This window comes from Perca fluviatilis, chromosome 19 (assembly GCF_010015445.1).
Source record: "Perca fluviatilis chromosome 19, GENO_Pfluv_1.0, whole genome shotgun sequence".
NCBI lineage: Eukaryota > Metazoa > Chordata > Actinopteri > Perciformes > Percidae > Perca > Perca fluviatilis.
This window is the reverse complement of record NC_053130.1, coordinates 21,317,903-21,342,551: the sequence shown is the minus strand read 5'-3', so window position 1 is coordinate 21,342,551 and position 24,649 is coordinate 21,317,903. Positions and strand designations below refer to the sequence as shown.

Below are 24,649 nucleotides of genomic sequence, written 5' to 3'. Positions count from 1 at the left end.
TTTCTGTATGGGCTGGCTGTGCTGTTTACCACCTCATATGTCATCTTTTTGTTTTATTATGCATGTCATTTTTTCAATATATGACAAGTAGTTCAGTGTATGTTGCTTGTTTAGCTGTAAGCAAAACGTGACAGTGAGTGTTAACATAACAAGTTATAAACTGCATGTTATATGTAGCCTATCCTCTGTATTGGGAAAAAGGTTTAGGGGAAAGGGCATCGATATGCCGTATGTGGAAAGGGGTGGGGGTGGGAGAGCATAGACAGTATATTAACCATTGACATGATATTAACGGGAAATAGTTCCCTGCGCGCCAAAGGAAGTCGTGTTGACACCACGTGACTTCCATGGTATAGTGTACTCTCTTGTTATTGGAGGAGGCTCGTGTCCACTCCCACAACACCCGTGTGTCTTTCCCGCGAATTGGATGCGCTTGTGCCGTGACATAGCTCGGAGCTAGGTGATGCATAGAGGTTCAGGGTAACATTACTGTCGTTAGGATTACCTGAACAATACAGTGAAAATAGCATTCAAACGCGAACACATGGCGAAGCAAAGCTCCCTTTTCAATTTCTTCAAGAAGTCGCCGCCGCCGGTCTCCAAGCCGAAGCCGAGTCTCTCTCCGGCCGAGGCAGACCTGCCTTCCTCCGTAGAGAAGTCCTCTTCTCCGAAAGAGCAAGCTAAACAGACACCGCAACAACTAACCAAGACCAACAAAGTTAAGCCAAAAAGTACCAAGTCTTCGAAAGGGGGATTCAACAAACTGTTTGGCGACACGGTCCCAACAACCAAACCAAGGTGAGTAGCTAAACGTTAGCCGTGATAATGTTGGGAGCGGTGTAATTGATGGAGACACGTTTTTGCACTGTTTATGTCTGTGAGGCCCTGCAAACATGTGGTTGGTTGCTCGAAGGAAGCAGCTTTTCGAGTTACTCGACTCGTGAAAACCTGCAGCTTATTTTGCTACAACTTCTTCCGTTTTCATTTAGCTAACAGGTGGAGTTGTTCGTGTTAACGATCATGTTTAAAACTTCTACTTTCCTTCGAAGCACAGACGACTTGTCCTGCAGACTAACGTTATGCTTGTACGAGGTTTTATCTTGGTCAACTGCTATGCTAATGCCTCTAGTTTAACAACGTAGGTTATACAGATTTAATGTACCAATGACTGTCAGTTGGCATAGTTTAGACAATGTGGACTTAAGTTGAGCTGATGCTGAGGTGTAGACCTTTTTCACGGCAGACATGTTGACATGTCATAGTAGGAAAAGCACAGGTGTATTCAAAAGCATTAATGATGGCTGCATTCCACTTAAGACTAGAGAGGCCCTGGTATTGTGCATGCTGACTCACTGAAATCGCTTACTGGGACACTTGATGGAACTTAGCCATCATTAAGGTTATCAATTTCAGCTGTGCTTTTCCTACTATGACAAGTCAAAATGTCTGCTGTGAAAAAAGTCCATTATTGTTGGCGTGGTGAAGTCAGGGCAGGTCAACGATGTCTATCCCGTCTCATCTGCTCATAATGGACTGTGTGTAGTTTTCAAAACGTGTCAATAATAATCAAGTCCATGACATCATTTTATTATGGTCCTTCGTGCAAACAAGACAATGATACAGGAGTCCCAAGTGGCTCAAGTATTTTTATGTAGTTTGGTTTTGCATTTGTGACTGTCTTGTGTTATGTCTTGCTGCAGAACAAATTGCCCTACAGGGACAAATAAAAAGTCTAATCTAATCTAGACATCACACTTCTAACACCAACACAATACATATCCGCATTAGTGTCCAAACATCCCACCAAAAAATAAATGCATTATTACTTTAAAGTTTTGACATAAACCACCATTTGACCTTTTTATTATTTATTTTTTAATTGTGGTGGTAACTTTAAAAGTTACATTGTCGAGCTTGAAATGAATGCATTTAAGAAAATGTTTAACATAAAACATGCAACTGTATGTGAAAGAAACCAGACTTATGCCTGTTTAAATTCCCTCGCATACATTTTCTTTATTTGAAGTTCTATTCTATTCATCAGTTTAGTCAAAATGTTGACAGGACAGTAGTTGGTTAACCTTTACTTGTAGATGTGAAGATGTTTTCAAGTTTCAAAGACAGTTGATATTCAAAATGTTGAACTGCATTACCTTTTTTCAGAGCTGCAGTATTATCCAATCTTAGATGTAAGTGACAGCAGCAGTTGTTTGAGGATTATTTAGAGGAATACCAGTAATAAATATGATATAGTTAAAAATTGGCTTTACACTCTTAGTTGGGTGAATATGAGATTCCCATATTGGTCTGGGTCAATATACTGTATAACTAAAATTTTGCTTTTGGGGTTTCCTTCCTCCAGCAACACATGCACATTCAGTGCTGGTGTCCTTGTGTGGGCTAAACTGGAGGGACACCCCTGGTGGCCATGCATGGTGGTACCCCAACCTCTGACTGGACAGCAGATGAGGGGCCGAGGTCGGGAGCAACGCATACATGTCCATTTCTTTGATGAACCCCCCACTAGAGGATGGGTCAGCACCAAATATATCCGAGAGTACCAAGGTTGGCTAAATCCCTTAATTAATGATGATGATAATAATCTTAAACTTTTTTTTTTTTATATTGTGCTTATCCTCCCAGCAAGCTACGTGACAGTGTTTGCTATAGTTGAATGATGAGTTATCTCATTTCTACTGTTTTACAGGCTCTGACAGCAGTGACGCTAAAACGGGAGGGGTGTTCTTCAGCGGCAAACCTGTAATCCGTCATGCAATGGAGCTCGCTGATGGAGTTATGTTTGACAGCACTGAAAAAAGATTAAAGATGCCTCTCTGTATGGATCCATCAGATGAGGAGGAAGAGGATGATGAAGAAATGGAGGTGACATTGTGATTTATAATTGATTACAATGTCAATAATATAACATAAAAGGAGATAAAGTCTGTATTTCACTATAATTGTTATTCGAATGCCTCTTTTTCATCAGTAGTAATACAGAGTGTGTTTGTTATATCTAATCAGGTCAGTAATGCAGGTTATATATTTTTACCTGTCCTCTTTTGTACTCTCTTCTTCAGCTTGACAAGTCACCAGTGACTGATGAAGAGGTTAGTGATGGGGAAGAAGAGGAAAATGAGAAAGTGAAATTGTCCAAGGTCAGTCGACGTTCATCCCGTGCGTCAACAGAGAAGGGAAATAAGGCCAAGCGCCGCCGCATAGTTGTAGCCTCAGACAGTGATGGATCAGATGAGGAATTCAAACCAGAGCAGGCTGCGTCCAGCAGTGAGGATGAGCTGGAAGAAGCAGCAACGGTGAGCAGTGAAGAGGAGAGCACACATGAGTCGGAAGCAGAAAGCCCCATCAAGCTTGTAAAGCGCAAACGTCCTGCAGAAAAGCCTGCTTCTACAAAAGCCAAGATGCCTACTACCCCGTCTAATGCACCAAAACGTGCTCCAGCAGCTGTTGCGGTCGACACCAAGTCTCGTCTGTCAGCCTTTTCTGCCCCTGACAACTTTGAGAGCCAGGCAAATGGATCAGGCACCGTTGGAAGCGCCACAATTTGGGACCATGAGAAGCTGGAGTGGTGCCAGGATGGCAGGAGGAAAGACAGCCGAAGGCGGCGACAGACCGACGATGACTATGATCCCACCACACTGTATGTACCAGAAGACTTTCTAAACCGAAACAGTCCTGGTATGCGTCGCTGGTGGCAGCTCAAATCTGAGATGTTTGATACAGTCATTTTCTACAAAGTGGGGAAGTTTTATGAGCTCTACCACATGGATGCTGTGATCGGCGTCAACGAGATGGGACTAACATTCATGAAGGGGACCTGGGCACACTCCGGCTTCCCAGAGATTGGCTTTGGGCGTTTCTCAGATGTGCTGGTCCAGAAAGGCTACAAGGTGGCTCGTGTGGAGCAGACGGAGACCCCAGAGATGATGGAAGCACGCTGTAAGAAGATGGCTAAGCCCACAAAGTTTGACCGTGTGGTGAGAAGAGAAGTGTGCCGGATTATCACACGTGGTACCCAGACCTACAGTGTGTTAGACGGTGCGCCTTCTGAGAGTCAGAGCAAGTTCCTGCTGAGTGTAAAGGAAAAGGCTGAAGAGGAAAGCTCCGGTCGCTGCCGTACATACGGAGTCTGCTTTGTGGATACCTCTGTGGGTTATTTTCACGTTGGTCAGTTCCCAGACGATCGTCACTGCTCACGTCTGCGCACCCTAATAGCACACTTTGCCCCTGCTGAAGTGCTCTTTGAAAGGGGAAACCCATCCGTTGAAACACGCAAAATACTCAAGGTCTCTCTGTCCTCTGCTCTGCAGGAAGGACTTAATGCCGGCACCCAGTTCTGGGATGCTCAAAAGACTCTGAAAACCCTTTCAGAAGAAGATTACTTTAGAGAGACTGCTGGCAAGGAACAAGGGACAGGGAACAACTTTCTTCCCGCTCCTCTAAAAAAGATGACCTCTGAGAGTGATTCCCTGTGCCTTACTCCCAAAGAGGGCTATGAGCTGGGACTGTCGGCACTGGGTGGATGCATTTTCTATCTGAAGAAATGTCTGGTAGATCAAGAGCTGCTCTCTTTGGCCAACTTTGAAGAATATGTCCCTGTTGATGTTGAGCTGGAGAAAGCTGCCGGACCTGCCAGTTTCTTTGCCCAGACTCGTCAGCGGGTGGTCCTCGATGGAGTGACTCTGGCAAACTTAGAAATCTTTCAGAATGGGTCAGGAGGAAGAGAAGGGACGCTGCTGGAGCGTTTGGACACCTGCTCTACCCCGTTTGGCAAGAGGCTGCTGAAGCAGTGGCTCTGTGCGCCTCTGTGTAACCCCACATCCATCAAGGACCGACTGGATGCAGTGGAAGACCTGATTGGAGCTCAGGCCCAGGCTACGGAGGTTTCAGACCTGCTGAAGAAGCTCCCAGATTTGGAGCGTCTTCTGAGCAAAATTCACAGCATTGGCACTCCTCTAAAGGGCCAGGATCACCCTGACAGCAGAGCAGTTCTCTATGAGGAGGTCACCTACAGCAAGCGCAAGATAGCGGACTTCCTCTCAGCACTGGAAGGTTTCAAAACTATGCAGGAGATCATTACTGTCCTTGCTCCGGTTACAGCCGAATCTCGATCCGCATTGCTCCGTCAAGTGGCCAGTCTGCAAAGTGAAAAGGACGGCCTCTTTCCCGACCTCTCTGCTGAACTCAGGCGCTGGGAGACAGCCTTCGACCACCAGAAAGCCCGCACTACGGGTGTCATAACCCCTAAAGCTGGCTTTGACCCCGAGTACGACCAGGCTCTGGCGTCAATCAAGAACTGTGAGCGAGAGCTGCAGGATTACCTGGACAGACAGAAGAAGAGGATTGGCTGTAAGAGCATGTCCTATTGGGGAACCGGGCGAAACCGCTACCAGATGGAGGTGCCTGACAGTGTCTCAGAGAGGAATATTCCCGAGGAGTACGACGTGAAGTCTACAAAGAAAGGCTGGAAGCGTTATGTGACCAAGGAGAGCGAACGGCTGTTCTCAGAGCTGCAAGGATTTGAAGAGAAGAGAGATGCTGCCCTGAAAGACTGCATGAGGAGGCTTTTCTACAACTTTGACAAGAACTACAAAGACTGGAAGACTGGTGTGGAGTGCATGGCAGTGATTGGTGATTACATTCTTTTTCTTCTTGTTAATCAGCATTATTTGTTATTGCATGCATCCAATAAAATGTGTCGAGTGATATATTTAAATTACTCTAGTACAAAACTTAAAGTGCTCATATTATGCTTTTTAGCTTGTCCCCTTTCCTTTATTGTGTTATATATCTTTTTGTGCATTATAGGTTTACAAAGTTAAAAAGCCCAAAGTCCACCCCAAAGGGAAACTGCTCCAAACAGCTCTATTTTAGTCCAGCCTTTACTACCATGACAAACGTGCATCACTTTGTAACACATGTTATAATGCTCGCCCAGCTGCTAGCGTGGCATGCCCTCATACTCTGCAACTCCCAACAAAGATGGTAGCTAAAACCGAGAGCTCAACACACAGGGTGAAAAGAGGAGCTGCAGCAATATGCAGTACAACAAATATATGGTGTTTTTTGAAAATAAAACCACAAACCTATTCTGGAATCTACAACCTCTAAATGCAATTATGAACCTGAAAATTGGCATAATATGAGCACTTTGAAATGTTCACCTCGTCCTTATAGTGCACTTTCCTGTTACGTGCTGGGAAAACAAGTTTGCATGGCAGGTGTCTGCTCTGAAAACATTTCCTGCAGTTACAGATATACCTCCATAATGTGTATTTAAGATGATGATGATAATGCATCATCATCATCCTGCGTCTGAGTGCTTGTTAGAACTCTTGCTGTCATTGAGTAACTATTTAATTATTCCACTTGGCCAAGTTGACACTAATTAGCTTGTTTTTCATTGTTATGCTCCTGAAAGTGGGGCAGATAATGGCATAGTGTTTCGTCTGTTTTGTCTCTGGTGCAGTAAGATAATGTGCTTATAATGTGTTTTCCCTTCCACTGGGCCATCGCTCAGCCACAGGTTATGTTCGGTTTTATTTATTAAGTTGAAGAGCAGAGCTGTAAAATCATCCCATACAGGGCTAAGACAGCAGGTAGTGGAGTAACCTATTTTTATTTATATTTTAATTTTTTTTAAAGGACTGGTTCAATTTTATTGATGGTATCAAATCATAACAAGAGTTATCTCAAGACACTTTACAGATAGAGTAGGTCTAGACCCCACTCTATAATTTACAAAGACCCAACAATTCCTTTAATTCCCCCAAGAGCAAGCATGTAGTGCAACAGTGGCGAGGAAAAACTCTGTTTTTGGCAGAAACCTAGAGAGGTGAGGCAAACTTCCGTTTAGGGAGAAACCTCGGACAGACCCAGGCTCTTGGTGGGCGGTGTCTGACGGTGCCGGTTGGGGGTGTGATAAACAGTGGCAATTGTAGTCACAATAAAGATAATGGAACTATGACTAGAATTAGTAGTTGTACTAGTTCAGGGCGTATCAGGGTTCAGTGCTCAAATCCTCTTTACTTTAATGACTAATGGACTGTCAATTGTTTTCAGATGTGCTGCTGTCCTTGTCCCGCTACAGCCAGGGCGGAGACGGACCGATGACCAGGCCACAGGTGGTGCTCCCTGAGGGGGATGACCAGGTAGCGGCCTTCCTTGACCTCACTGGATCCCGCCATCCCTGTGTCACCAAGACCTTTTTTGGCGACGACTTCATCCCCAACGACATCTACATTGGCTGCCCTGGTAGCGGTGAAACTGATGAGAAAAAAGAGCATGCTTCTTGTGTCCTCGTCACGGGGCCAAACATGGGTGGAAAGTCTACTCTCATGAGACAGGTGGGCGATTTATAGATGCATGTTGATCTAACAATATCTCGTTGTTTACTCCATGTGCATAAAACTACAGTGATGGAAAACTGATACACTGGAAATAATCAGAATTTCCCATCCACGTGGACCGTGCCTGTCTATTTGAAGTGTCCGTTGGCCTACGTTGAGGTACTGTGCTGCTCCTTTTTGTACAGTGTGGACTTGTGATCATCCTTGCTCAGCTGGGTTGCTATGTTCCTGCCGAGAGTCTGCGCTTCACACCGGTTGACCGAGTCTTCACTCGGCTGGGAGCCTCGGATCGTATCATGGCTGGTAACTTCACAGACTCCTGTAATGTCACACACATGATGCAGTGTCTCAAGCTTTCACCTCATGGGTTAAGCTTGTATTATTTAATATGCCTTCTTTAGGAGAGAGTACCTTCTTTGTGGAGCTAAGTGAGACTGCCAGCATCTTGCACCATGCCACTAAACACTCCCTTGTGCTCGTGGATGAATTAGGTACGTTTTTGTTGCTTATTCATAGTAACAGTGAACATTTATAGGCAGTCTCCACAGCACTGTTCTGTGCTCGTGGTCTTATCAAAGTGTACCCATTCAGCCGTGAACTGTTTGCAGGAAGGGGCACAGCCACATATGATGGCACAGCGATCGCCAGTGCTGTTGTGAAGGAGCTTGCTGAGAAGGTCTGCTGTCGCACCCTCTTCTCTACACATTATCACTCCCTGGTGGAGGACTACGCCAACAACCCTGCTGTGCGGTTGGGCCACATGGTGAGTACAACAATGTTAAATACCGCACTGGCAAACAGTAGCAGGCCATTTTAGAATGAGGGGGGAAAAAATTAATTAAAAAAAGCTTTATTATCTAGGTAAATATCCATTTCATTTTTCATCCTGTCTGTTTTATCTTATATGTAGTGGAGCCAGCCAAATTTGTGTGTGCAGACAAGTTGGTTCTGTCCCTCATTGCATTTCAGTTATGTACAGTCTATTTACTGATGGTAAAACCTCTAGGACAGGGAATTTACTTCTGGAGTCATATTTCTTGGTTTATTAAAGAGCCTGGGAGTTGTTGGGTATATTATTTCATACAAAGATATTAGTTCCCTCCAAAGTAAAAATGGTCTGAACTGTGAAATAATTCCTTTAAATCAACACAACAGAACCCATATCTACGTTCACACTGCAAGTCTTAATGCTTAATTCGGATTTTTTTTGTTTGGCTGTTCACGTTACCTTTTTAAAATGTGGCCTATATCAGATTCCAGTGTGAACAGTTTGCGGTGTCGAACTGACCCGAATGCGCAAAAGAACAGTAACTATGACATCAGACGCAACACGCTGTTGCACTTAGGTTAGGGAGGCTATGGAGGAAGTAAGCATTTTCGCTTTTATTTCAAAATTTTTGTGTAATAGCAGCCGTAACATTAATGAGCAGGTGCTGAGGAGGAGAAGAATGAAGAGTGAGAGCCAAATTGGCTATTTTGGCCTTTTGCGGGATTATGGCTGCAAATTCACCAGAGGTTTGTGTCAATTTTTTTCAAAAATGGAGCATTTACGGTATGATCCTTCTAGTTTTAATTGAATTGAAGGATCTCCCCATACACTATTTAGGTCTAACGCCTCCCTCTCCCTCCATTGTCTTGCTCCATCACTGTTCTCCATTTTGTAGGCCTAGTCAAGTTTGTAATTTTACTGTCTGTGTCTAGGGCTAACACCTGCCGGCGCATAATTGTGACAAGTGTCGATGTAGATTGACGTAAAAGTAATAAAGAGTAATGTGCCCTGATATAAAGTCTAATATCTCGGTTTTGTCCCTCAGGCGTGCATGGTGGAGAATGAATGCGAGGATCCAAGTCAAGAGACAATCACATTCCTCTACAAGTTCATCACTGGCGCTTGTCCAAAGAGTTATGGCTTCAATGCTGCTCGACTCGCCAGCCTGCCAGAGGTGGTCATCCAATCAGGACACAGGAAGGCCAGAGAGTTTGAGAAGAGCACCATCAGCCTCAGACTCTTCAAGTATGTATTGGGGTTGATATATTCCATAGCTACTGCAGTACCCTCCAAAGCAAGGATTTAAATTTGGTATTAGAAATTCCAAAGCTTAGTTATGACTTTCTCCCTCTCGTCTCTCCTCTTGTAGGAAGCTCTGCCAGTTTGCTGACGATCCTACACTGAGCAAGACACACTTTGCTTCACTTGTTCAGATGCTCAACACCATATAGTTTAGAAACATGCTTTGTTGCTGAATTGTTCTCTCAGTACTTGGAAAAAACACTACTGTTATGATCTAATAAAGTTTATTTTTAAAAAATGACAATGTTTCATCTAGGAAATTAAACCCTTTTTAATTCACGCTAACGCCTACATGACGGTTATTACTTCACAATATATTAAGTCTAGATGTTATGATACATGCATACATTTCAGTCTGTATGAGGACCCACAATCACCAGTACATATGGAATGGGGAGGGGTGGGGGGGGCGCAATGAAACCATATAGCGCTGTATATAGATACTTGTCTCAGCTTCAGTAGAGTAAAGCCTTTTAAATTCTCCAGCAACATTGGCAAACGAGGGGAAAAACCTCAATTAGCGGTGCTTTCATGACTTTTTTTTTTTTTGGACCTAATCCAAGGGTCATCTAAACAGAAATTGTTTTAACAGGCCAAGAAGCAGCATTTGTGCCCATTATTGAAGAGAATGTATCGCAAAAGGTACAACCGTCCTTACATAATTTCCTAACCAATTCATTATAATGCCCTGAACCCAACCTGCAATGTGTTTTTATTTGGTAAGCAAGTAAAGAGGCTGTATCTTAATTACAATATCATGGGGTTATCTGGCAAAAAAAGTACACCCCTAAATTGTTATACATCTGCAGCCTTGTGTAAAAATACTTGATTTTGCCCCATATTTTTCTTCCTGTAAGTTGGGTCTTACGTGACAGGCTTATACACACAGAAAAGAACAGAAAATATGCATAGATCCAAGTAAAACAAAAATAAGGCTGAAATATCACAACTGTTCAGCTCCCTTACAAAAAGAAAAACATTTATGATGCTACTCCAAACGGGAAAAGCTATACAAGTCTGGTGAAAGCACATTTCAGCATCTATTGTTCCGTATTGCAAATGTAAATGAGTCAACATTGCTGGAGAAAATGTTTAGTGTTTTCCTCTCTTTTCTCTGATCTCTTTCACAGAAAGAAGTTAGATACTGCGACATGTATAATTACAGCAATTCTAGGGTCTAATAACAAAAAAACACATTTAATAAAATAAAAACATTCAAGTACAGTAAAATGTTTGCATGGAAATACAAAACTACACAAAAAAGCATTAAAATCAAATCTCATCAGTTTTCTTGAGAAAAAAAAAAGCTGAAGTGCTAGTAATTTTCCCCGTACATATCATACGAGCACGTCTGTTGCCCAGTGATGGAAGCATTGTTGTATTTTGGGGCCTTTTGCCTCATGAGAAAAGTTGTGCCCGTTCCGACGGAGCGTCTGTCCACGACGGGCCTGTACATGACTGCAGTATTTCGTTCTTCCGCTCCTCAAGAGCAGGTGAGCCTCTGTAGCTTTTAGTCCATCTCTCACCAGCTTCACTTACTTGACCATACCAACACACCCACAAACCCTGAGTCAGCTGCTCTTCTGCTCTCCAACTGATGTCATCTTTTTTTTTTTTTTATGTCAAATAATTGAAGAAAAAGCGAGGTATCCATAATCAGACTTATTTTTTTCTAAATGTCTCCTTTTAGAGTCTCCAAGTCTTTTTTTCTGTTCAAGTCACTGTATATGCTGTTCTGTTTTTTTTTTAGTTTGGATCTCCTCCTACACTGCACAACTTTAAGTGTCTTATGTCCATTACAGCTAAAGCGCAGGAGGCCCTTTGGTCTCGAGCTCAGTTGTGCTGCAGTGTATTGGACTCTATAGGAGGAGCTGAGTCATACAGTGTGTCTGTGTCGTGAGTTGGCTCTCCAGCTAATGTGCAAGGATTTGACAGCGTCCCAGCACCACAGTCACAGAAGAATCTGGAAGAGGAGAAATAATTTAACTTGTTAGATATAAAAAAATTAAAAATAAAGCACAATATATTTAAAAAAAATGTCCTCCTTTATGTAGTGACCTAGCCTATAAATCTAGACACCCTAGCAGCAGCAAATTTATTTTGCAGCCACGGGGGGTCTAGGCACTCTCCATTGACTTGCGAGCTGGAAAAACCAAACTCTGGTCAGGCCAATCACATCGTGTATAGAGTCGGTGGGCGGGCTTATGGCTGCTGCTGCTGCTGGGAACAGTGGTCTTCTGGAAGACTTGTGAGTTAAGCTTTTCTTTGAGAAAAGAACGGGACTGAAATCATTCTTAAAAAACGAAGATGTGTTTGGAGTTTTGCCGGCCGATTACGGCAAAAGTTTAATCTATCAACTAGCTTCGCTACCTTCTTCGTTGCGCTGCCTGGTTGTAGCGCCATCCTATTGCGTGCAGAGGGAATTTGAAAGAAAACCGTTTATCCTGCCCCTCGGATTGAGCCCTGCAAATGGGGAGTCCCCAGACCCAACACCTTGATGTGGGTCTGGTTTGTGAGGCTAGTAGTGACCCACATCCAAGTGTAAAGGGAAGGCCAGGGTGCATATTGGTCACGGCTTACGTCTAAGCAGCATCATTTGTTCCCAGTAATAATAAGACTGACCTATCATGTCTGATGAACTCCACATCATGTCCTTGGTGACACTTCTTGATGCAGTTCACACAGATGGCATTGCGGTCTGTTGTGTTACAGGTGTGACACCTGTGGGAAGCCAAATTGCACTTGTTAACCATCATAAAACAGTTTACCGCGAGTCGGCTTGATTGCGAGTATAAACAGAAATTACCTGTAAAAATCGTGCATTGGGTAGCTGGTGTAACTTGAAATCTTGTACAGGCACTGACCTCTGCTCACAGCCTTTTCAATGGCATCTTGATTGTTCATTATTTTATTATCTAGGAAGGAAAGGAAGCAGATATTGGTCACTTACATTTTGGCAACTTGGAGTTTGTCTAGATGTGTTGAAAATGTGTTATCATCTTTGTGACCAAGAGAGTACCTTTCATTGTAACATTGACACCAGATGCAAGAAACAATCCCCCAAACCGATTGTTGAAGATCTGATTGCCCTCTAGGGTCGCTGTGGCATGATTGGTGATCTCAATACCTAGTAGTAAAAGAAAAGGGTTTATACAACAGAGCTCCTAGTTCCCATTCGCAAGGCATACTTTACCTCACCAAGAACGGAGTTTGTTTACACAGACATGTTTGTGAGGATGTTGAAATAATGACAGATTATAGCCTGCGCGCAGGTGTCACCCACCTGCTGCGAAGCCATCAAATATCCTGTTTTTCCGCAGTACGGGGTGGCTGTTGGTGCTAATGAGGACTCCTGCCTGGGCATTTCTGAAAATGTCATTTTCCTCTAACAACCCTGAAGACAGAAAACAGACCGTCACTGACATGCAAATTGAGTAAGTGCATAACTGAAGAATTTGTAAAGATTAGGTCAATCAATTGACCAATTCAAGGCTAGATTATAAACATAAACTGACTCTCTAGCCAACTTGCATTTCTGTGGCTTAAAGGTTCCCCGTTGAGCTCTAGACCTCTAGTGGTGCTAAATACATTCCTTTAGTCCCTGTTTTGTTTGTCATGCAATTTGTTTTGGTGAGAAACACAAAGAACCCCCCCCCAAATTAAGGTAAGTGGTGGCCTAAAGGTTAGAGAAGAGAGCTGTTGACCGCCGGTTCAATCTCCAGACCGGCAGGATAAAATCTGGGTGGGGAAAGTGAATCTACCAAAACTGAGGTGCCCTTGAGCAAGGCCCTTAACCCCAACCGCTCTAGGAGCTGCTCAGTGGCCAGCAGATCAGACTGTGGTTGTACTTGGGCAGCTTCCAGGTATGGATGTGTAACTGTGTGAATGTGACAGGTCGTCGTTGCAAATGAGAAATTGTTCTCAATCAACTTCCCTGGATAAATAAAAAGGTAAAAAAAAAAGCTACATACAATAAATTGCTTAGTTACCTCTTCCTCCGTTGAATATACAGATCCCACCGTCTCTCCCATCGTGAATCTTATTCCTGCGCAGAGTGGGGTTGCTGTCCGTCTTGATCCACACTCCTGCCATAGCATTGTCAAAGATCTCATTGTCCTCAATGAAGCCTAAACCTGAAATACACATATTCAGGTTTCATATTTTAGGGCAGCAGGGAAGAACTGTTGTCACATTCGTCAAACTGTATATTACCGATGGCCACTGGCTCTGTCAGGTGTCAACAAGTAGATTGAAAACACAACCTCAAACCGAAAATACTTCGGTAACACTTTACTTTAAGTTTTCTACATAAGAGTGACATGACACTGTAATGACACAGTCATGACACATGAACCCTAACCATAACCATAACGTGTCATGACAAAACCGAATGACACTTACTAAAAAAAAGTTATGTCATAAACGTTTATGACTTGTTTATAATGTTTTATGACAGTGTCATGTCTCTTATGTAGAAAACTTAAAGTGTAACCAATACTTCTCGGTTTCTCACCTGAGTTGTAAACCAAAATGCCTCCATTCTGGCCTCCCCAGATCTTGTTCCGCCTGATTTTAGGATTGCTGCCAGTCCTGTCACACACACAAGGGACAGTTGATCCACTGCTTCATTAATGCTAAATGCATTTCGTTCTCCACCTAAACATCTTAACCCTCAGGAAAACTGGCTCAAGTCTGACTTTATTGGGACATCTATCTACGATTCATTGAATTTGTTCATTACACAATAAAATCAAGAACACAAGCAAATTAAATAAATTATGTATTATTATTCATTCAAACTTTGACAAATGTTGTGTCATCATCAACGTATTGGGGTGAATATTTCCACAAACCTAATTTGAACTCCAGAGTACATGTGATTGTAGATATCATTGTCTTCCAGCACACCATGGCCATTGTCGTAGAAGTAGACTCCAACCTGTTCAAATTACAGTGAAAATGTCTATTAGCTCATTTATTCCTGGTATTAAAATGTATTTTATGATATTGTTTCAATATGACAGAGCTACCTTTATAAAGACCACAATTGGTTTTATTTTTTTTTTAGTAAGCCAGTCTGACATTAACCCTTGTGTGGTCCTTCGGGTCCCAGTGACCCGAAGGACAACACAAGGATGATGTACTTCCCTTTACTTTGTTGAGAATTGCTCTCTAAACCCTGTTTCTTGTAAAGTAAGTAAGTAAAGTGTATTTCTAGAACACATTTAAACAGTTTAAGCTGACCAAAATGCTGTACAAACAAGAACTAAGGTGCTGTATTAACCCTTGTTTAGAGAGCAATTCTCAACAAAGTAAACGGAAGTACATAACCCTTGTGTTGTCCTTCAGGTCACTGGGACCCGAAGGACAACACAAGGGTTAATATGCCAGTAACTACATCAGACCAGATAACAGTATACATCTCATAAGTTGGTCACTTTACATTTATTTCTCATGATTAAACTTGTGACTAGCCTGGGATCTTACCTGCTTCCCGCTGTGTATCCTGTTCCTCCTCAGTACTGGCGTACTTCCCGTTGTCACCCACACTCCTGCCAGCGTGTTGCTGTACACCTCGTTCTCCTCTATGACGCCTTGTCCTTTTTCATGCTGCGATACAAAACCACCATACATCACTGCTATGTTTCAGAATTATTGAATAAGAAAGCAGAAGAAGGGAAAACAGTTCAAGATGTAAGGCTATTATGGAGAGAAAAAAAAAAAAAAAAAAAAAAAAAATCACAAAACAATGCAGATGCAACTTCCTGGGTTTATATTTACCACATATATGCCGCCGTGTTGGCCATCATGGATCTTGTTGTGTCTGACAATAGGGCAGCTGTTGGTCCTGATCTGGATTCCGGCCAGGGCGTTACCGTAGATGTCGTTTCCTTCAATGAGGCCTCGGCCATCACCGAAAATATAAACGCCACCTTGGTTGCCGTTAAAAATGGCATTGCCCCTGTATTTTGACAAAACAAACACATTTGTAGGACATGATACAACGGTGAATGGACTAGTGCCCACTGTGACCGTTGACAGCCAGGCCACACTGACCTTATCGTGGGGTCACTGTTAGAGGTGATCCACACCCCAGCAAAGTTATTTGCATAGATCTTGTTTTCGATGAACTGGCCCCGGCCCTTTTCGTGCACGTAGATGCCCCCCGTCTGACCATGATGGATCTCACAACGAACCACTGTCGGATTGGCGTACGCCTTTACCTCAAAGCCGGCTATGCGGTTCCTATGGATGTTGCAGCTCTCAAAGTAACCCTGGAAATGGACAGAGAAATTCAAGACTACTGTATGTCCTATAGACGTACTTTTCAGTCCATGGGCAGCAACTAAAAGAACAAATAAGAAGCATTTGTGACCAACCCTTTACACAGTAACAGCACATATTACACACGAGAGAGTCAGGCAACTGTGGCGTTGCAGCGACAGCTCACAAACCAAACACCAGTGAGTTGTATCTTACCATGCCGTGGTCGAATGTAAAAACGCCGACGTCTCGGCCATGGTGGATGTGATTCCGTCTGATGATTGGGTTGCCATGGTTTTTCACCCAGATCCCAGCCAGAGCGTTGTTTGAGATCTCATTGTCTTCGTATATTCCCTAAACAATGAACAATGTTGAATACGTTTAAGGCTTTGAACATTTCCATGTTCATTTTAATCATGCTATTATTTTAACATCACACGTGAAACCCTATTTTCTTAAGACAGGGACTTATTTACTGTTCGTGAAACCAGCCAGGGGTGTGAGAATTAAGAAAGATGGGCTTTGCTGCTGTTGATCAATTAGCTCCTTGTGAAGTTAAGAGATCTACTGTACAATAACCCAGACGCAGACGTATGCCTTTAAATCTTTGCGTAATACTTTGCAACATGGGTGAAATGTGTGAATTACCTGCGCATGGTCAGTGATGTAAAGACCAACATTTTCACAGTCACTAATGTTGCAGTGCCTGATTGTGGGACAAGCACCCTGGCCGCTGACGCAGACAGCTGACCCCACTGAAACAAGCAGGATGGAGAGGTATTAGTGCACAAGTGTCCAGGTCAAAATATACAACCAAATCATTCTCTCCTCCATCAAGGAGTGGTCGGAACATGGATTCTAGGTCTACCAACACAAAGTAGAGCAGTGCTTCCCAACCTTCTTGTCTTGTGATCCCTAACAATGAAGGAGTGTCTACTTGCAACCCCTTGTCACAAGTTTCAGAAGTTGCATAAATGAATGTAGCACAACTTTGTTTCTTCTTCTTATCCATACCGCTAATCATCTCACAACTTTTCACATGTATCTTGAGCAGCTGACTTACCTGTGCATGTGCTGCGTATGATGCAGTGGTCAATGATGGGGCTGCAGTTGACTGTGATCTCCAGGCAGTGGTGTGCATTGTGGTGCTGGGCGGATTTATCATCAGGATTGAACTGCAGCAGAGACAAAAAATGTTCTTAACAACTGTGACAATACTCACTAAATCTAACAATGATTAACAATTGCTTTCACCCATACTGAGTGAGTGTGCATACTGTCCACGTGGCCTATAGAAACCCTCAAAAAGAGAGAAACAGTAATCTCACCCTAATGGTCATGTATCCAACATAAGCATCCTCCGAGCCTTCCATGAATACAAATGTAGAGTCTCTGGTATTCTCAATGATGACTTTCTCTGCCACTTTACCAGGAGCTGCAAAATAACCAGAAAGGTTACATTACAGACAAGACTGAACACATGCACAACGAAACTGTGACCACGACTTCACATGAACATACCAGCTCCTATCATTGTGATAGGCGACTCGATGTAGATCCATTCATCTGTGTAAATACCAGAGTGGACGAATATCAGGCCGTCAAAGTGAGGCTCCTGACCCCCTCCGAGAGCATCCTCAATGGTGTCATAGTACTGGAGAAGACATCACAGGTGAGGTGAATGACAGAAGCATCAAAGTGGGAAAAGAATGTTGGAAACCGTTTACTTACAAACATGTTATCTCTCCCTTTGTATCTGGCAGGATTACTGTAGAAGTGTTCTGCAAAGCCCGGCTTCACATGTGCTCCTTTATACTGTAAAGAAAATATTCACATGATTAATCACACACTGAAGAACAGAATAATTCACCAACGAACCATGTGAGACAACAAATACAGAGCACTGACACTGCATTCTGAACAAGATGGGGAAATCATCGCTAGGAAAATGCCTGAGACATTTTTATCCACAGAAAACAATCCTAAAAAGGTCAATATATCACAAAGGAATACAATTTTAAAACATAGTTCTCTTCTATCCCCTGCATACTGAATGTCACCATTATGGCCTGTGGTGTTGCCCTTTCACATGACATTAGCCATGTGTGCACGGGAGGATTTAAAGTCGCACTGAAGCAACTTTTGGAAACAAAAATATCGATGTAAAGACGAAGAGAAAACAGAGTGCATCTTGTCTCCTCAACGCTACTTTTAAAAGTGAATTCATTTTGTATCATAAATCTTCTGTAAGTAGGAGCAACGTATGCTTAATCCACCCCACATACCTCATCTTTCCGATGTTCACATCAGTAAGCTTCAAATCACTTTAGGAAGGTTTGAGTAAAAGGTATTTTCAAACTATGATATTGTTTTTATGAAATCCTTTCTTCAGGGCTGAAGCTCTGAAAACTGCATTTTGCCTCTTCTAGTGTAAAGTCGATGTTAGCGATAACCATAAAGAGCAGTGTGGTGCTAGTGTTTAATTTGCTTCATAATAAAATATTAAATCAGATGGTTTTAGTGACTCAGTAAGCCCACAGGAGGTTCCATACCAGCTGCTGAAAACTTTCCTTCCACGGGTTTGGCTGCTCATACTCTTCTGGGTTTATCTGGTAGAACTTCCCTGCCTCGGGGTGCATCATGGGCCGCGTGTATTCAAACACTTCCATGTACAGCCTCTTCCTGAAACATGAAGGTAAAACGACAATTAACACTATCCTTCTCTCATTTCAGAATTTCTTAGTCTACAATACAGAAGCTCATAGACTCAGTACAACGCCATTTCTTGTCAGGTTTAGTACAGACTTGATTATTAACTTAAAATGACACCTACACAAGTCACTAAAGGCCTGGCACACCAAGCTGTCAGTCAACAATTTGCACCATGCTTGAGACATTTGACAGTTCAAACACGTTCACAGTGAAATTACTTTGTTTTGACTGTCTGCCTGTAATGTTTTTTGGATTGTAAATACACACTACTGACTGATTATATTTCTTTAAACTCTGCTTCTTATAACAGTTCTAAAATTCTCTTCTGCTCTACTAATACCAATGTTTGAAAATTAAAAACGCATTTAATGCTGTTTATTTTGTATGATGGTAATTTCACACAATAGCCTGCATTGGCAGTGAGGACTACCAAAACAATTTAACAATGGTTACTTTGATATATTAAGAAGTAACAAACAACTAATTCAAAGCTGTACTGAAGTGCTCTACTGAAAATTTGACAAGAGCTTTTTTTTTTTTTTGGACATACTGTCAAATAGCCAGCAATTTTTTTTTGTGATAATGGCAAACAAAAAGCATACTTCATTCTTGAGTCAGCTTTCAAATGTGTGCAACTATTTCAAATTAGATGCACAACACAATCAAAAGGCAAATTAAAGCCACTATCAAATCAAAATAAATTGTCGCTATGAGACTGTTAATAGTACCTGCCTTTAGAACATTTGAGCTAAGTATTGATTTAAATATTTATAAGATACAAACGTTAACGCTGCTGTTAAACCATTTATTGAACCCACACAAAGGATCATGACAAACAACACAGGGTAATGGTTAAGAGGAAACCCAACACCAACAAGTCTCACCAGAGGATGGGGTCATTGGCCAGCTCACTGAAGCGCTTGCACACACATGCTGCACGGCACAAGTCCTGCTCCAACAGGTACGAGAAAATCTTAAGCACCACCTCGTCTGGAAGCTTCTCCTGCAAATACTGCTCTGCTGGAGCTGCTGGGAGGAGGAGGACCGTGGAATTAGAATAAAATATATTCAAAGGAGAGGGTTTTGGGTGGGGTTGGACAACTGCAGCCATACGAGCATATTTATAGCAAGATCACATCAGGAACCAAAACTCTCTCTCTCTCGAGTCACAATAGCAACAAATGTTCTGCAGAAATTATGAAGACACCTTTGTGAATCGCCCCAGCATTGTCCAAAACAAAATCTGTGGTTAAAAACGTAAAAGACGTGGTTACACATCCCACAGTGTTTATACAATATTGATGTGAACACCCTCAAAGCTGGAAGTCAAAACTTTACTCTCAGTCACAGTTTAATTACAACAACTTCTTATGTTTACTCCTGTCTGAGTGAGCGTTGCGTTAACAGCTCAGCTACCTAAACGTGAATCAATTCATGTTTTACTCCTGCATCCTAGTAAAGTTTGGGGTCTGTTATTAAACACTGAATACTTTATTCCATGATAAGATACATTTTTATCAGTTAAGCTTTTAAATGTTCTTTTTATTTAACCTCTATCCAATTAGGAATGAGTATTTATTTACATTATTACTTTAATTATATAATTTACATTTCTTTTTCAGGGGGTAATCTGCTGATTTCAATTCATGGGAAAATATACTACTTCCTCTCAAATGTGTGCAGGCTGTGGTGACTGGATGGAGGCCGTTACTTGCGTGGCCCTAAGTGAGATCCAATCACAGTCCACCAGAACTAGCACATTGCTGTTAGACCAGCAAATCCAATCGCATTTCAGTTACAAGATATTACAGCTGAATGCTACGTAGTTTCATCAATCTTCACAATGTACAGCTTAGGTTTACCTGGTTTAACGACATTATGGCTACTGCTTTAGCATGCAAGCTCTGCCTGAATGGTGGAATTATAGATATGTACTGTATGTAATGGACCAATTTGTTTATCATACATTACTGAAACAAAAAGTTCCTATTTGTGTGGATGTATGCATCTAACTTTATATAAAAAAAAAGGTAAGATGAAACAAAAAGATGTATTGTTTAGATAAATGTCAGAGTTGCAATTAGGAAGTCATTTTGGTTTTCAAACAGATCATGTGGAGCTACTGTGAGCACAACATGAGGCAATGTGGCCATTTACTTGGACAACACAAAGCCATGAATGATGAGTGAAAGCCAGAACCAAATGCCATCAAGGGCAGGCAAACATCTATTTCAGATGCTTTGGCAAGAGCTGCACTGTATGAGAAAGTCTCCAAACGCCACAAATAACATACTCTATAATTTTGGCTCTGTAAAACTTATGGTGCTACTCCACGTTTTTACAAACGAGGCTTTTAAAGAGATGATTTAAACTCTAGAGAGGTTGATACTATCTATTTTTCCTCGGTTGCCATCCCAGAAGTTGACATTAAGCGAAAGCTACGCCTGGACTAAAGGATGAATACAGATTAAAAGCGCCATGTTGCGGATGCATGGTGCAAACAACTGTGTGTTACACACTGTATGAACGTACAGTACATACAAATCACATTACATAAATAGGGTTTATGTAATACAGACATCTCATTATGAAAACAAAAGTGAAACATAAAATTTCACAGTTTAAAAAAAAAAAAAAAACACGTATTCAGCTACGAAACACCATGTATGACGCATAACTGTACATTTTGCCCTGATTCACTATTTGATAAGCAACACACTGCTCTCGTTGTAAATATGGAAAAGTAATTAATCCTTAACCTTACCCCTCACAACCTGTGGGAAACACAACAATGAATGCACCTTTGGGGGAAATACACATCTGGTTACCTCTCAATGTGTGTCAATGTTTTCCTAATTACCTGGTAAATCTTGACACTTTCCTGAAACTCTGGGGCGCTTAGGTCGGTGTCCAAAGTTTTCTATGGTTGAAGTTGAAGCACCCTGTAAATTGAAAAAAAGTCAGTGGAGACATTAAAACATTAATTATTGTGTTTCATTAAGATAAAATTTTTATCACGTAGGCATTTATACTATATTTGAAGGATTCCTGGTATACGTACCTCCATGTTTGTCTTTGTCGGACACACTGTTCTCTTGGGCAGAGACTTTCTTCTAAGTTGGTAGGGACTATTCTGAGCTCCTGGACCGGATTCTTCTGCGACCATATCTGCAGGAACGTCCTCATCTGCAAATGGTGGAAAAGATTAATTTTTTAAAGATTTCTTGCAATGCTATTAATTAAACAGAAGGAAGATGTGTTGTCAACAACATATACATGATGTAGCATTTCAAATATGCTTATTAAAAAAAGTGAATCGGCAACTGGATATTTCTGAGCTATCACTAGTAAGCTATGCCTAAACACACAGGGTGGACTTGTTGCCCTGTGTGGTATAATCTCTGCTGTGGAGCCCATGAAGCATAGCTTAATTTGCAATAATGGATGTTTACTTGCGTGTTTGTTTGAGATATTTAGGTGGACCAAACCAATGTATTTATACCATCAACTTATTGTTCACCATATATTATTAGATTTTGAGCCTTCAAACACAATGTTCAGTCAGTAATAAGCAATAATAATTTGTAACAACGACACTAAAGGCAATATCTTAAACAGTATTTGTATTTATATCTCACAGGACAAAACCTAGGAAAAACAAAAGCAGGTTTCTTCATTACCTGCTCTGTATGCTGCAAATTGATTACAGATCCTATCAAGAAGGGATTAAATCAACAGAGCAACCATAGCATCAATCCTGAGCTAAACCAGACATCTATTTACAAAGCTCTATTCACCATGGTACGATGAGTTGATAGCTACCACAGATGGGAGATGCAAACGCTGTCTTCTTGTTGCTCTGGTTGCAAGGATGACTCCCCGGCTACTAGGCCAGTAACCACTACAAACACCGTCTGTGTAACAAACTGGGCCAGATAAACCAATTTCTATGTAGATGTCAACTGAAATAATATATAGGTTCTCCTGCCTTGTTTGACTTAAACAAACATTTAGGACCAGAGGTGTATATCAATGTCACATCAAATATACTGTATGATGTGAAATAGGTAAATATACTGTTGATCAGTTACCAATCACACTATAATTTATTCATTTAATGTCACCTTAAAATGACAATAAAATAACACAAATAAAAATAAATGAATAGAGACAAGGAGAAGCACTAAAAACAACAGATAAATCATAACTAGGATGAGCATGACAGATCATTCTCCATTAGATTCTTTTGGCAACATTATCAAGTTACTATCTTAGATTTTTTTCAAATGTTTACAATCACTTTTGTCAGAAACAAGAGTTAATCATCTGCTGCTGAGTGCCATTCAATTGATGCTGTGAGATCAAACATCCCAACAAGTCACCAACGTTTGTCCACCTAATGAGATTGAATCAGATTCAGCAATCAACCAGTAATGTTGCTGATCAGTGTCCCCCAGATTGACTGGGTCTCTAGCATTGAAAGCCATGGCAACTATGATTACGGAACATCCATAGCTAAAGTTTACTTTGAAAAATGTCAGTCAATACTGGCTTAGCTACATTACACGTCTGCTGTCACACAGCGAAGACAAACATTATGTGACTGAATTGTAACAGTTGCGTTGTTCCATTAATAACCAGCATATCTACGCATTGACATTTTAATGTTGCAAAGGCTATGAAGGCTGGTGCTTTTTTTTAAATCGCCAGGACTCAGGTAGCTAGCCAAACATGCTGATAATAACAGCTATGTTAGCACAGGCTAGGTCCAGTTAGCATGCTACGACAACTGGCAAAACCACTTTGTGTACCCTTCCTTGCGTTTGTCACTCATGAATCAAGCTAACCACTGTCTACCGTTTGTCATTTTCACCAATAATGTAGCTAACGTTAGCTGCCAAAAAAGAAAATTCAGGAGATATATGAGGTCTGACAAGCAAAAGAAAGGCCGAATCGGGGCAAAAATCAAGCAAAACAAAGCGCGGCCTGAAAGCTAGGTACAAACACAAAAGCCTTGGTGTTTCCTGACTGCACAGAGACCCGTTGCTGTTTGCCCCCTTGTGTTTTATTACAACAAGCAACGTTGACCCAATGCACGTACCACACACGGACATGAACAATACATACATCCGTGCAAGCATATAACACAATTCAACCGTAAAGCTAGCTGCCTGACAAGTCGTTCTGTAATGCTAACGCTAGCTTAACGTAGCTAATATTATTACCTCTTTCCTGGTGGTTCCTCTCCGGCTGCACCGGGCGCGGCCTCGAGACTCGCCTAGGTCTTCTGCTAACGTTACTTGCTCTGACGGAGTTCATTTGGGGTGTTGTTAATCTTGAAGAAATGTCGAAGCCTTCACAGCAGAAGAGGCGACTCCAAGCACACCATCTAAGTATTTTTATTCAGCATTGCACGATCTGCCATGTTTAGCCGTGGCACCTGAAAAAAACGTATCGCTGTGTGTTATTCCCGTTCCTCTGCACTGGTATTACGTCTAGCCCCGTTCTACTGTAGCAGGAGGAGCCATAACAGACAGGCACAGTCACATCACATGGGAGGATCTCTCGCCACACGTCACATTCCCCTTTCACGCGGCGGTCTATTCAACAATTGATTGCATTTACTTTTGGAGCTCAAACATATCAGCAGCAGTCTACCTCACATTGGAGCTGAATAGGCTATCATTCTTAATATAATCTTTATAGCTGGAGGTAAGGGGTCTTGCTCAAGGGCACATTGACAGTCTCCTACTTGTCCTACTTATCAGACTGATGAGACAACATTGCCATCAAATTATTATTGCTGTCTGTGACACCAAAATTCCTAATAACACATATTTTGTCATGCTATGATATAGTTGCCCACTTTTTTATCAAACAAATGTAGACCTTAGTAAACAATGGATTTGTAGTGTAATCAGGGACCTAAATTAGTTTGATTCATTTTTGTTATATTTTTGCATAATTGCTCAAAATAAATTGAAAATAAAATAAAGGGTTGATCTGTTAGAACAGATTGGTCCCTCAGTGGTTAGAAAAGCTGTCCATGGCAGTTAGTAGGAATTGGAAACCGTACTCACTATTGAAAATTGCTTGAGCTCAGAGAAGAGGCAATTAAGAAGATAATTTCTCCACAAGGATCAATAAAGTGTCTAATGATTATTACTATGCAGTCTTTGTATGAAGTGATGAGGAGCAGGCTTACTCACATAATCTTGCATGATCTGAAAATTAG

The 24,649-nt window shown here is 41.7% G+C and overlaps 2 protein-coding genes across 4 annotated transcripts; one reads left to right on the top strand and one right to left on the bottom strand.

Moving 5' to 3' along the window:
• Positions 1–368: 368 nt before the first annotated feature.
• Positions 369–9,717, top strand: msh6 (mutS homolog 6 (E. coli)). The gene is made up of 10 exons (XM_039783698.1): positions 369–798; positions 2,363–2,565; positions 2,708–2,883; positions 3,081–5,649; positions 7,081–7,364; positions 7,553–7,670; positions 7,769–7,858; positions 7,976–8,130; positions 9,182–9,381; positions 9,506–9,717. The coding sequence occupies exons 1-10, from the start codon at positions 545–547 to the stop codon at positions 9,585–9,587; spliced, it is 4,131 nt and encodes a 1,376-aa protein (XP_039639632.1). The 5' UTR covers positions 369–544; the 3' UTR covers positions 9,588–9,717.
• Positions 9,718–9,974: 257 nt separating this feature from the next.
• On the bottom strand, positions 9,975–23,942 carry fbxo11a (F-box protein 11a). 3 transcript variants are annotated; one of them, XM_039783699.1, is made up of 22 exons: positions 23,640–23,942; positions 21,476–21,600; positions 21,275–21,356; positions 19,299–19,443; positions 18,255–18,384; positions 17,434–17,517; positions 17,224–17,356; positions 17,031–17,137; positions 16,766–16,877; positions 16,351–16,457; positions 15,919–16,056; positions 15,496–15,713; positions 15,220–15,400; positions 14,926–15,048; positions 14,292–14,377; positions 13,952–14,028; positions 13,428–13,571; positions 12,722–12,832; positions 12,458–12,565; positions 12,245–12,353; positions 12,061–12,159; positions 9,975–11,401 (listed from the first exon to the last, which is right to left on the bottom strand). In XM_039783699.1, the coding sequence occupies exons 1-22, from the start codon at positions 23,731–23,733 to the stop codon at positions 11,272–11,274; spliced, it is 2,643 nt and encodes an 880-aa protein (XP_039639633.1). In that variant the 5' UTR covers positions 23,734–23,942; the 3' UTR covers positions 9,975–11,271. The 3 variants fall into 3 exon arrangements, 2 of the variants coding, with proteins under 2 accessions (XP_039639633.1, XP_039639634.1); XM_039783700.1 differs by having other exon boundaries at positions 19,299–19,440; XR_005637114.1 differs by having other exon boundaries at positions 11,265–11,401; positions 12,303–12,353.
• Positions 23,943–24,649: the final 707 nt, after the last annotated feature.

What these genes read in the sequence shown, in the direction of transcription:
- msh6 (XM_039783698.1), top strand. Translation starts at nt 545, where the DNA reads ATGGCGAAGCAAAGCTCCCTTTTCAATTTCTTCAAGAAGTCGCCGCCG. An exon ending in AGGATGATGAAGAAATGGAG is followed by an intron (nt 2,884 to 3,080) that starts GTGACATTGTGA and finishes TCTCTTCTTCAG; the next exon opens with CTTGACAAGTCACCAGTGAC. An exon ending in CTCGGATCGTATCATGGCTG is followed by an intron (nt 7,671 to 7,768) that starts GTAACTTCACAG and finishes TGCCTTCTTTAG; the next exon opens with GAGAGAGTACCTTCTTTGTG.
- fbxo11a (XM_039783699.1), bottom strand. Translation starts at nt 23,733, where the DNA reads ATGAACTCCGTCAGAGCAAGTAACGTTAGCAGAAGACCTAGGCGAGTC. An exon ending in AACAGTGACCCCACGATAAG is followed by an intron (nt 15,401 to 15,495) that starts GTCAGTGTGGCC and finishes GTCAAAATACAG; the next exon opens with GGGCAATGCCATTTTTAACG. An exon ending in GGATACACAGCGGGAAGCAG is followed by an intron (nt 14,378 to 14,925) that starts GTAAGATCCCAG and finishes TAATTTGAACAG; the next exon opens with GTTGGAGTCTACTTCTACGA.